Raw genomic sequence first — 13,262 nt, forward strand, 5'->3', positions numbered from 1 at the left:
TTTGTCTGTATGATATCTGAAATGCAATACTCAGCGCCTTTTTCTGCTGCAAAAACCTCTTCACTTTGTCTAAACTGGGATGTGGTATACCACAGAAATCTTGGTGCTGGCCTCCAGAGCGAAATGGATTGTCATTCCTTAAATGATGTTAGCACATTTTCACAATTTTCTCTGGGAGAAAGCACAGTTGGCTTTGGGTTTTTTTGTTTTTTTTTGTTTTTGGTTTTGTCTTGAATTAGTGTTTGTTCCTATGGTCCTCAGAGGATTCCACAGCTATGGAATCACAGGAAAATGCATGGTCTTCGTAATTACAGGAGTGCCATTTGTACTGCTATACTTAGATGTCTGCCAGCATTTCCATTACAAACCCTGTGTCCGTGGTTTATAGTTCACTCATAAGAATGTGCTGCTGCCCTTCTGAATTCAGGCAATGATTTGTTCCCTCCCTCTTCAAAATTTAAAAAAGAAATACAAAATAGCTATTTTCAAAATGTGGGAGCAGTAAATAACTAGATGCTGATTGACTACATGGGCCTTTGCATGCCTACAGTTTACAAAGAAATTTAATTTGAAATTGCAGTATGTCCAGCCCTTACTGTATAAAACTTTTACAAGTGCTTTTGGCTTTCTGAAGCCAATTGAAAATTTATGTAATTGTCAGTAACTGACAGCTCTGGAAAAAGCAAAAGCAAGAATGGAAAACATCTACATGTAGTTTGCATTCAAAGACCAGCTTCCAAAATGCTTCTTGCATCTCTGTACACAGTAGTAAAACAATGTGATGGTGTCCCAAAGTCTACTTGGATGTACAGCTTGGTTACACCCTGCATTCCACATTTCAGCATAGCTGAGAACACTGAACTGACACTGTGTAAATACTGTCACATGTAAAAAGCTGCTGATTACATAGAGTACTATTCTACCTATTCTGATTTTTCTCTGAGGTAAATTCTTCTTTGCTACTTTTGTCCTGTTTCATACAACACCCAAGAGATAAATACAAGTTTTTTAGTATGATAAGTCTTGGAAGAACACAGCATGTGAGCACAAGTATTTTATTGGATGAATTACTTGGGGAGTTCTGGTCTGTTACTTTATTATACATGAAGTTTTCTCTGTTCATGCTTACAAATTGAAATCTCACCTGCAACTGCGTCATGTAGTGATAAAAATAATTTTTCCAAGAAGAATTACTAGGAAATAATCTTCTCTTATGTCTATATTCTCTTACGAGTACTTCCCCAGTGAATTTATAAATTCTTTCTCAGGAAAGGATGTTCAGCATTACAAGAGAAATCCCAAGCCTCTCTTGCAGAGCCTTCAGTTTGTGACTGCTTTCTGTTATCAGGACCAATACTATTTTGGAGGGAGTGGAGAGGCATATAAGAAAGCAAACAAGCCCATTATGCATTTTCTTTCTAAAACAGCCATATACTTTTCTTTAGGAAATATGAGGGAGGGGGAAGGAATAGGTAAGACTGATTCCAGTGGCATGTCTTGTTGTGCAGCACTGAACTGACTGGGGACTGGAAAGTCAGGCAGTGCCAGCCATCTGCTGTGCCTACAGAAAAGCTTCCATGCTTAATGTAAGAAATTACAAGTGTGATGCAGCGATGGGTGTCAAAAGTTCCAGCTATCCATGATAGGCGCACCAGAAATGTCAGTGAAATACTAAGCATATCTTCTTTAGCTTTACTGTCAGCCTTGGCTGGATGGTCTTTTTTCTTTTCCTTCTGTATAAACTGGAGCAGAATAAAAATTCCCACTAGAATCAGAGTGCTAAAATCTGGGCAAGAAGTCTTTAAAGACTTGCACTGTAAGTATAACATGTCATGTATCCAACACGGAGGAATGGCTTTGCTGCAAGTAACCCTCCATCTTAAAACTGCCAAGAAACAGAAGAATAGTTGACAGTGAAGTCTGAACTGTTCAGCGCTTGTCCAGATTGAGAGCTCTCTAAAGAGTAGCAAGTACTGTTACGATTTTTCACGACTAAGATTTTCCTCTGAATCCTGAGCTAACTGTAAAAATCCGTTATTAGTATATCACTGCTTCACAGGGCTTCTTCCTCAAACTGCCCCTCAAACTTTTTCCAGTAGATTCGTTTTGTTGAAATAGAACCGAAAATAAGCAATACCACTTGTGACTTTGTGATCAGCTGAGATGATGTAAACAGAGCAATATTTGATACATCCCAATTCAGTATGAACTAACAGTTGCAGTTGACTGGAATATGAGAACAGTCTGTGGATGTCTATTCAAATAACCACATGCCAAAAGCAGATTTTCCCTCATTATGGCCGTTAAAATCATTTTCATCAATGATGCAGCTTAATCGTTTAACTCACAGCTGACTTCTCTAACGTCTCCTTTCTGTTCTCCCTCTCAGCTAACAATGCCGACTTTTCCTGTTGTTGTGAAGATTGGACATGCTCATTCAGGCATGGGAAAGGTGCAGATGCTACTTACTGCATGTTAGGAGGCTGGGTGTTCGTCTAAAATAAGATGCATGTTCTTTTGTTTCCTGGATTTTTTAACTTTCTGCTGTCCAAATGCTGTCTTTGATCCTCACCCTTGCAAATCTCTGCTTGTCTATTATTCAAGAAAGCACCTCTCTTTAGAAAAAAAACTACATATATTAATATTTTCATATTGACACCTTCTCAGGTAGTTTATGTGTTGCCCTATTCGGGACACTTTTTAAAACATGAGATGCTTTCCTGAAGCAGAATCTTGTTAGTTAATTTAGTTGATTGTGGTGAAACTATTTAAGAGTCAATGTCTGTTTGCACAAATAACTTTTTGGACCTGGGATTCTAGGGCGGTTTTGCCTTGGTTCTCTACTAGTTGCAGCCTGATCCAGATTGTTTTCTCATTTCCTGTCTTAATGTATTCTCTGTAATTGTTTCATACTGCTATATAACTGCTGCTTTCTTTCTCCAAAGTAATTGCATTTCAGTGGTGAGTACTGCTGTTTTGATACCACTTCTCTCACAGTGATGGTTCAAGTGATGTGATGTAAATTGCACTTTCATTGATGTCAATGAGCATTTGTAGTCATTACAGATTACGTTTCTCTCATAGAAAACACTTAAATACTGTGTTTTATATTTTAAAATAAATCATCAGAGAATAGTTTCATTTATCATCTTGAACCTCCAAAAGCTCTATGAACACATTTGCCACAAGAAATAGAAGTAGAAAGCTGATTTATTTGTATTCATTCAACAGTTGTGCAATTTGAACTGTATGCTATGATTTTTTGCCTACAACTGTTTTGCTTTATTTTTTACTTAGTAAGTCAGAAGAAATCTGGCAGCCAAATTAACTGGGCACAGAATTAACTTAATTACTAATTGCTTAAACTGCAGTTTCTGTGGATTGCATACATGAAATATTATGTTTATATCGCACTTTCAGTATTCACTTCTCACTTACAGAAAATAGATCTGTTGGACAAAAATATCCAGCATATCAAATGTCTACAAATAAAAATCTAGGTTATTATTATTATTTTTAGCTATAAAGTATTTTAAGTCCTTAAAGACTGAGTGCCAGTCTTTTGTAGTGAAATGCTTACTATCAGAGCCCAAGTAAAGGTTCCTCTTGTATCCCAGTTCTCCCAAAAGGCAATGCTAGGAGTAGTGTTTCCACTTGTAATTAGATTCACTCACAGTATTCAATTTTCAGAAACAGAGTTGAGACCAGGAATTGTATCTCTTTTACTGGTTCTCAAATAACAAATAATTCTGTATCATTCTGAATCCAAGAGTTGAGAGCAAATACTTGGGACTTTTGGCCTCAGTATTTGGCCTGACTCCTCACTTCACTGGACACCATTCAATAATATGCAATTCCTATCTCACAGCTGTGGGCACTCCAGGCTACAGGTCCTCTTTAAAGTGGAAACAAGAGATGCTGGGCTTGCAAGAAGTTGCAAACTCTTCTAATATTAGATAGTATGATCCCTGCACCCTTTCCTCACCTTCCTGAAATGCACTTTGGGTAAAGAATTATTGGCATTCCAGTTTCCCTCTCCTATTTTCTCCCAGCCCTAAGACTTCTCTTCAGATTCATGTTTTTTCCCTACTTCAGCTAGCTTCCTTTGAACTCAACTGTAGAGATAAGATCTCCCTGTCAAAAAGTAATACTTTCGTCTCCCATCTGAAGTATGTTTCTCACTCTCCCTCTAAATCAATATTGCTCACATTTATCTCAGTGTTTTTATGTCTAGGAAATTCTATTCCTAGAATGCCTGACTCCTTGCAAAGAAGTAGGACAAATGGGAAAAGTATTCCATCATCTTGAGCCAACCTTCTGTGTTCCATGTGAACTGGCCCTCGTCAGAATGTCATGAGCATTCATGTCCTCCTTCCTGGGAGATACATGACACAGAAGTGATAGTGCGTGGTGGGCGCCACAGACATGCAGTTACACGAGCAGTTTAGAAAATCATGAACAATTGTATAAAATTAGTGTAACCACAACTTCAAACATTCTCCTAAAAACTACTGACCTGAAAATTATCAATCAAAACTATAAAAAAAAATATTGAAAATAAAAATCTACTATCTGCAAGTTGCTTCCTATGGATGAGCAGGTAATACTTTCCATGGAAAATTAGATATGTTAATGTGGGACTGTTAGAGAGTCTAGAAATCAGATAAAATATGAAATGCCCGCTATAAACTGATGCTATCAAAAGCCATATTTCTCATTAATGCCATTTGAAACTGAAGTCTACATTTTATTTCTAATTGCTGTTTCTTCTTTTGCATTTGCCGTTTACTTGTGGCATGATGACTACAGATCAAGGTAGACAACCACTACGATTTTCAGGACATAGCCAGCGTGGTAGCACTTACTCAGACCTACGCCACTACTGAACCGTTCATAGACTCCAAATATGACATCAGGATCCAAAAGATAGGCAGTAACTACAAAGCATACATGTGAGCCAAAAACTTATCTTTTCATCATTTGTTTGAAAATCGATAAGCGCCAGTAAGTTTAAGACTGTTGGATGAGTCTGTGAGTAGAAATGTGGTGACTCCATGCCTTCATTGCCATACGCTTCAGAAAGACAGTGTGTCAGGCTTTATGGATTTATCAACGTCTTTTTCTTTAAGTTGATTGTCATTGGGAGGAGGAGAGTGACATAACAGGTGAGCCTGCCTGAGTAGCGTTCCTGACAACTTTTAATTATTTTTCCATTTCATCTATATTTGGATGGCATTCATTCACACCAATTTGAATGATAAAACTGTAATGGGAGGCAGTACTCTCCTTTTAACATGAAATAAGAAAAATTCTTATCTTACAATGACCTATATAAAAATGGGTAAAAATATTTTCTAGTTTTATAGAGATATATTTAGAGATCATGACTGTATGAGAGGCTAAAATGTTGTTTCAGTTTTAGAGCAGCGAAACAGATTATGAGGTATTAATTGATCTACGGTGACTGTCTTTATGCATAATTTTACTCTATTTCAACTATCAGTTATCAGTGTAATTTGACATTCAGTCATTTCGTCCATGTTTTTCAGATAAGTTAATTCATCTCATGCATTTGTTCCCTCATGCTTACAATTCTGAGGCAGGAAAAAAATACCTGGGTAAAAACATACATGCATAAAAGCACACGTGTATGCATAATCATACATCACTAGGGATCTTGCAATGTTGGAGGGATAAGAGATTTCTTATATGTTGACATTTTAATTGAAAACCAAGATACATGCAAGTTCTTTATCAGTAAAAATAACTGAATTTCAAGCAACCCATAAATATAAACAAAAGTTGTAGTTAGGCTAAAGAAAATGCATGAAATATTTTTTAATATTAAAGACAGAATTAGCATTAGGTCTCAAGTAATTTAGAAACAAGCAACAAGCCCTATTAGAAATGTAGAATCTCCTGTCCAGGATGGGGACGAAGGGTGAAACACATTCCCTTAGGTTGATTTTGGAGAGCCATGTACTGTGACTCCTCCCCTATGACACTGCTGTCACAAGATCAAAACTCTGAGCAACTGCTTGCCTCTCCAGGCATAAAAGTTGGAGAGGCATTTGTAAAAGAACATCTAAGATTAAGTCTCTCAAGAATAACTTAATGGTGCATCTGTCTCTTGATGTACATCTGAGTGGAAGAAAAGACTACACAGAACAGGGAGGACAGTGTGCCTGTAGGTCAGATCCATCCAGCAGTACAGACACTCAATTCCGCTTTGTTTTGAACCTAAAACTTTCTAAATTTTGCAAAAACAATGTTGGAAATTTGAATTGTACACAGTGACCAAAGCACTCAAATATACTGCAAGGATGGTGTGGTTTCTGGAATCCTTGACCCAAAATCCCTTTTTTAATAGTGATGCAGTCCAGAATCTCTAGAACTCAAGGTCCCTACAGAATTTCAAATGTGTTGGTCCTGCCTCAATACACATCCTTTCCTTTTTGTATAAAATAAAAACCAAATACTTCTGATCGAGTCCAAACCATACCTTGATCTGGTACCACCTCCTTCCCAGACCACTTCTACCTTTCTGTATCTTAGTCCTTACTTCTTATGCCCTAATCTTCATTGTTCCTTGCTTTGGGTTCTCCACTGCCCCTTTTACACTAACAGTGCCAATTAACTGCCATGCTCTCCCTCCACTTCCAGTCACCATTCAGACTTCTTTCTTTACCTCAGACTTCTTTCTCTGTCTCGGACCTTTTCATGCAGCCATTTCAGCCTCTTCAAGGCTAGGACAGTGCTTTTCTCTCTCAAGGGTGCTTTGATGCACAAATTTCTTGTACTCTACTACATATCTTTCACTTCTTCTGTTGTTTATAATACACAGAGCTGATTTATCTTTGTCTTACAGTTCCCAAGTGGCCCGGTCTTAGCAGTAAAGCCCAGCCATTAATGGTTGGGACACACCTCTGGGTAGCAGTAATCAGATGCAGTGTCAATAATTTGACAGTTCATTCTTTGTGGGAGAACCTGAACTACTGCGTGTAATAGGAAAGAGTTCTATTTTTTTTTCCTTAAATTGAAATTCTGTTTAGTCTCTGTAATACTTACTGTATTATTCAGCCATGGCAAATTCATAATTTTTTAACAAGAGTGTTTCTTCTTCACAAAAGAAGCAGTTGGTCTAAGGATCAGAGAAGAAAAGAAAAAAGAAAAAACAATTAAAATGGCAGCCTGTTTCTGCTAACTTTATTTATTTTTATGCTTCTGTTCCTTCAGAAACTGTGGGTTCATCCAGATGCTAAAAGCCTGGCCATCATTTTTTCTCTACTTTCTTTCATATGGTTAAATCACAAGAAATGAAATATTGATTCATTTTTACAAAGCGTTGTGAAAGGAGATTTACCAAATGTCTATAAAATTCTTCATATGCATACATATGCATTATGTCAGTAGTATATTGTTTTACAGCTGGTTCTCATTTTGTTCTCTCACACAGGAACAGAGTACTTAGAGAGCAACCACAAAAAATACAAGCCAAACAATTGTTTTTCTAGTTTAAGAGTTATGAAGAGTTTCATTTTTACAATTCTGTGGGAAATTGTGGTATAAGTGGATCCGTGACTCACAAAACACTGGTGCTTATCATCTGTCAGCAGAGATTATAGCCAAAATGCCACACTGGATCTCTCTAAATACCACAGCTCCTCAAAACATTTTGTGATGCATGCTTAACAGCACCTGGTACCATTACAGAATTCATCTGACTTCAAGGAAATAGAGTTTAAAGGCTCAAATAGAACGAAGAAAAGCACAAATACAAAAATACTACCTTGAAATCTCTTTTCCAAATGTAATAAACTGAATGCACAACAATGTACTTTGGCCATAACTTCAATAAAAAAAAGTAGAGCATAGCAGCTGAAGAACAACAATGCTGTAGTAACAAGCTGCTAAATAGACTACCTACACAAGAATTGTTGGTAGATCTTTCTACTTATTTTGTGACAATACTTGTCCAGACAATTTGGAATGCATGCTTCAGATAGTACTAAACAAAGCAGAGAGCTGCTGGAAAAGAGAAAGGTCAAGTCATGATACATAGCAATCGTAACTCCTCTTTTCCCCAACTTTAAAACAGTTTTTCTTCATGTTTACAAACACCAAATCAAGCAAAAGCATGCAAGTCCTAAGTCCAAAGCATTCAATTATATTTGGAGTTGGTTCCTTTATTATTTGGAATTCAGTGAAAAAGGAGGAATTGATGTGGATGGGGCTGTGAGCAACCTGGTTTGGAAGGAGGTGTCCCTGCCTGGAGCACTCGGTTGGAACTACATGACCTTAAAGGTCCCTTCCAACCCAAACTATTCTCTGATTCTATGATCTTCTCTACTTAACAGTGCTAAGATTACCTCAGTGCAGCTGAGCATCACCAACTAACTTCTTGCTAGAAATCTTCAGGATTTTTTTTCTAAATTTTGCTTCCTAAAAGACACCTTAAGTTGTACGTGCTAAGGAATGCCTTTTGAGAAGTCTGCAACAGAGTTCAGTCATGATATCTAAGAAGTAAAATCTGTAGACTGTATGTGGAGTAATAGTGAACTTAAACATCTTAACTGTTCTGTAAGTACACACACACATATAAATATCACTTAAAGCCTTATTACTGATAGAAGTTACCTTACACACAGCACTGAATGTGGATCTTCCCTTTTCGTTATTCTCTCATAGCAAAAAAAAATAAGGCATGTTAGAACTGTATGCTTTAAAATTCAGTTAATTTTATGAGACTTCCACGGAAAGGTTGGCGCTCCCCCACATTTGCTGCTGACCCTTGTAATTAGATCAATAAAAATTGAGAGACAACTATTGCTGCTGCCTAGTAAACTTCTAATGTATTACAGATACTCCTATTACACTTCTAAGTAGAAATACTTCATGATTTGTATTCTAAGCCTATTCTCAAAACATTGTTTAGGTTTCAGAAAAGAGTAATCTTCTCACACCTGCTAACCAACCTGGTGTCCGAGGAGGAGAAAAATATATATTTTTTATTTCTTACTGATAAAATAAAAAATGGTATGCTTGAAATAAGATGTTTAGATTATATGCACAAACTAGCAAGGAGTGAAAACTGGAGGAGAAACCAAAATCAAGCTCTGTAACAGATCGGAGATGTTCAGAATGGACATCTTGACTTTCAAGTATTGGGACCTAAATGTGCAGTGGTATGGATCTGAAATGAGAAGCTGAAGCTTCAGTTCCTTGCCATTTGTATTATTGGTATGTTACAGGTTATTCAATCAATTTCTAACCGATAAAATCTTACTGTTAACACTTGCACTTAATCGTAGTAGTTTTAAAATTTCTCTTAAGCGAACTAATGGGGAACAAAAATTTCATTGTCATGCATCATAACATTGTGAAACCTGTTAAAATTCATCATGTTTTAGATACTATATTGTAAGCTGCCAAATACAAACAAATATGTTGATGCTGCCTTAGTATCCATGTGAAAATCAGAATAATTTAGGAGGTAGGACAAATATAAAACTAGAGGCTCTTTTTGAATGTTTTTCCCCTTTCAGGAGGACTTCCATATCTGGAAACTGGAAGACAAACACAGGCTCTGCAATGTTGGAACAAATTGCTATGTCAGATAAGTAAGTGAAGTCTCATGTAAAAGGTATTCAAAAAAACAAAAGAATTTTAAGTCTTTTTTTTTTTAAATCACATTAGTGTGCAGTTTACAGTAAATGAAGGCCCTCTGTTCATTTTGGAAAAAAAAACAAACTTGGAACTAGATGAAAAAACATGAGAGAAGTGTTTCCCTATGAGTTGTCTCAGCTAAATAATCAAGCTAACTATCAGGCTTACATGTTTGCAGGCACCCTTGAGCTCCTAAATATATATCTGCACCTAGAAAGCTACTGGAATTCCCTTCACAGTATGCCATTTTCAGGTTCAACCTACCAGTCATTTCCTCTGGTTCATTTGATCTCTTTTACTTTACTCCATGTCACAGTGTTTAAACTTTTTCTCCTATGTCACGTAATGCAACAAAGTGTTTTTTTCTTAACTTTGCCTATTTAAATTGTATTTCTCTTTTCCACTAAATTGCTTATTTGTCATTATTGAATCTTCTGGTCAACTGCACTGTGAGTCTTTCTGCCCAGATGCTGAAATATAACAAAGCTTTTTTCTCCTCATGTCATCATTCCTGCTCTGTACTTTGTTTTATTGTGCTTTTCTCTCCCATCCTTGCTCTGATTATCTCTTAGCAATTCAGTACATCAGTCTGCAGTATATTTTGAAGCCTCACTCTGCTACTGCTCAATGCTGCTCATTTTCTCCAATCACAAAATATAGGCCTCTTTTACATGCAGAGAAAAGCTGTAGTGCTTTTTATGGCTATGAATTTTATTTTGTTCACCTTCTACAAAGGTTTCTCTTTCACATTACAGCTTTATTTTCCCTAAATTTACTCCAGTCAGTCAATACATGTACAAATGTTGAAAACTCTGTGCAGTAGAAGTGTAATCTAAATGGTGCTTCACAGTTCAACAACAGCCTTTTTCTGTTGTTTGGTTGGTTGGTTTTGTGTCGGTTTTTTGTAGTTGTTTTTTTTTAAATCTGGCCCTACAATTACTCGTAGCTGAGAGAAACGGAACTGAACCATTGCCTGCCCTAAGAAAGGTGAAAACAAATAAGACGGGAATTACAACTCCCTGCTGTCCAACCCCAGTCTAGACTGCGTCCTCACTGATGTCCCCTCTGGGGATGGAGTGGAGCCACATTATTTTCTCATTCTCATTCCCCTCCCACTTTGCTTTAGACTGTGAGGTTATGCCTTCACTAAGAGAGAAAGAGTGTGCTTTACTCTGTGTAATTACAGTCCAAGAACTACTTCTCTGTGAAAAAACCACACTTTAATTTGGCCATAAGGAAAACTAAATAGTATCAAGTATGGGCAGTGAGTACAAAATGCACAGCCACTTCACTGTAAATGCTCTGTGCTGCTTTGGTTCTGCTTCCACATTTGAATGTAACATAATTAAATCATATCTGTATATTCACTTTAAAAAACACTAGCAACAAACCAGAACTTTTATGCTGATGAAGACAAAAGCATAGAAAAGAGGGATATGTTCTCGTAACAGCGAGGCTATGCCATAATTTTAGTCTGATTACATACAAAGCAAAAAAAGGAAGTAAAAGCAAATTGAAGTTTTCTGAAGAGCTGAAGTACTTTAGAGGCACACCAAAAGCAATCAAATCTGATGCATGTGCACTTCAAGGCATTTATAATGCATCTCATGATTTAGAAAGAAGTATTTTGAAAGCGCTGCCTGAGTCAACATTGCTGACTGAACACAAATGTTAGTCTAGAAATTTAGTGAAGAGGAATGTGGAGCAGTAGGGGATGATGATGAGGCAGAGAACGAGCAAATTTCAGTGTTATATATTCTTACTGAACCCTTCATTTCAGAGAGGAACTGCTCCCCAGTTGGGCCAGAAGAATACAGACTTACTGTAGTTGTGCTCACCTCACAAGTACTTTGTCATCTGCCAGTTCAGAGGACACTGCATGCTACATTGATTCTGAGAAGATAAGGACCACGGCCTCTGGTCAAACCTGCTGTGCAAGCCTTGCGTTTAAAACTCCAGGGTAGTCTACTCAAGGCCTCTTTCCAAATGCAGTTTCTCCAGCTGTGTTTGTTGGAAGGAGATTGACTACTGAACATGTTCCTATTTAAATCTGATTAATTTTTCAGTTTCTTAAAGAAAACATCTTCCTTTTTTTTCATAGAAACTTCAATTATTTGCTATTAAAGGCAAATTTTACTGTCCTCCTGGCTTGCTAAGATATGTGGTGATATTTTAGAGCAGAAACAAAGGTTGTTTATAAGCAAATGTGTGCAAGCAGTCCAGCCAATCAGTGCATCTACAGATGCTGAAATTGTCAGGACTCCAAAAAAACTTCTCATTTTGGACAAAAAATTTTTCTCACAGGAAAAAAAATCTTTGCTCAAATATTACCACCAGGATTTTTTTCAAACAGTTGTATTGATTTCTTTTTATTCCGCTTAAAAGATTTTTTTTTCCCATGAGAACAGAAAATATGGAGAGTGTGATCTAATAAGTGTACTTGGAAAGGGGATCATTACTAAGGATATTTTTATGACTAAGACTCACAGCCCAGCAATGAGTTTCTTTTCATCCTACAATGAAGTCAAATGCTGTGTTTATAACATCTTTTTTTTTTTTTTTTTTCCCAATGGAAAATAATATGATGTGGCATATTTATCATCATGGCTTAAAGGCTGGATCAGGGGAGGGTCTATAAAAGGAAACAGCCCTTCTTCATACTCGCCAATGAAAAAAAAAAGTCTATGATAAGACTGTTTTAAAACTGCTTTTTTGTTTGTTTGTTTTGTTTTTTTTGTTCTGTTCTTCAATTGGTGGAATGGTGATACCTGCCTGTATAAACTTGCAAGACCATATCATCACTTGGTGATACCCAGACACAGCTCTGTTATTAGTTAATTAAAGTTCTCAATGCTACTTTGTGTCCTGCCAGTCAACCCTTGCCATTTAACAAACATACACAACTAAATCACCTCTGAACACCCTCAACAAAGTATTATGGCTCCCCATATGTGCTACTGACTGTTCTGTACTTGATCAGGAATTGCCTCACTCCTTTTCTAGTAAGTCCCCCTTCATTCCTTTTTTAGTCAGATAATTCCTCTATTCATAGAATGAATTAAGCTCCTCAAGCAAGAAAAATAAATCACATTACTGCATGTAGAATGGGTTCATTTTCCATTTATCAGACCAAATTTCTTACCACGAGGATAAAAATGCAGTGCAGGAGTTCAGTACTGTATGAATTACTATGTTTTTTGTTAGAGTTATAACCATTCTTCAAAATTTTCTAAATTTCTTTTGAATTTTCCTGTAATTGTCTGTAACCCTACATGAAGATGTTATGTTTGTCTGCATGCTGCATAACTTTTGCATAGTGCCCTGTGGCTGTTCATCTTCAATTGTCTTAAGGCCTGCTGTTTCTTGATTTTTCTTTTGCCTTGTTCAGTATATAGAAAAGTTGCTAATTTGAAATACAGTTTGGTCAGTAATTTAAGACAGAGACTCTCATCCTAGTTTTCCTGATACAAGGATAAAACTCATCCGTAATTAAGTACGCTACCAAGACTGACAGGCGGGAGGATGGTCACACTTGCATCTGTCACAGATGTGCCAGTTTGAATTTCACAGGGCAACAGAAGCCCCATTCCCTGCCT

The 13,262-nt window shown here is 36.9% G+C and overlaps 2 protein-coding genes across 16 annotated transcripts in view; one reads left to right on the forward strand and one right to left on the reverse strand.

The window, feature by feature from the left end:
- Positions 1-13,262, forward strand: part of SYN2 (synapsin II) — a 143,488-nt gene that overhangs the window by 96,853 nt on the left and 33,373 nt on the right. For all 5 annotated transcript variants that reach the window (XR_008205739.1, XM_052679040.1, XM_052679043.1 and 2 more), the window contains exons 6-8: positions 2,390-2,452; positions 4,810-4,952; positions 9,546-9,620. Coding sequence is in view for 4 of the 5 variants with exons in the window: in XM_052679040.1 (XP_052535000.1) it covers positions 2,390-2,452; positions 4,810-4,952; positions 9,546-9,620 (281 nt within the window). In the remaining variant the exon portion in view is untranslated. The remainder of the gene's footprint in view (positions 1-2,389; positions 2,453-4,809; positions 4,953-9,545; positions 9,621-13,262) is intronic.
- TIMP4 (TIMP metallopeptidase inhibitor 4) overlaps positions 1-13,262 on the reverse strand; it is a 108,743-nt gene that overhangs the window by 32,422 nt on the left and 63,059 nt on the right. For 10 of the 11 annotated variants that reach the window (XM_052679055.1, XM_052679053.1, XM_052679050.1 and 7 more), the window contains one exon: positions 7,069-7,141. The exons of the other annotated variant lie outside the window; for it this stretch is intronic. Coding sequence is in view for 2 of the 10 variants with exons in the window: in XM_052679059.1 (XP_052535019.1) it covers position 7,069 (1 nt within the window). In the remaining 8 variants the exon portion in view is untranslated. The remainder of the gene's footprint in view (positions 1-7,068; positions 7,142-13,262) is intronic. 11 annotated transcript variants of the gene reach the window in all.

Source organism: Tympanuchus pallidicinctus, unplaced genomic scaffold, assembly GCF_026119805.1.
Source record: "Tympanuchus pallidicinctus isolate F22 unplaced genomic scaffold, pur_lepc_1.0 scaffold17, whole genome shotgun sequence".
Lineage (NCBI taxonomy): Eukaryota > Metazoa > Chordata > Aves > Galliformes > Phasianidae > Tympanuchus > Tympanuchus pallidicinctus.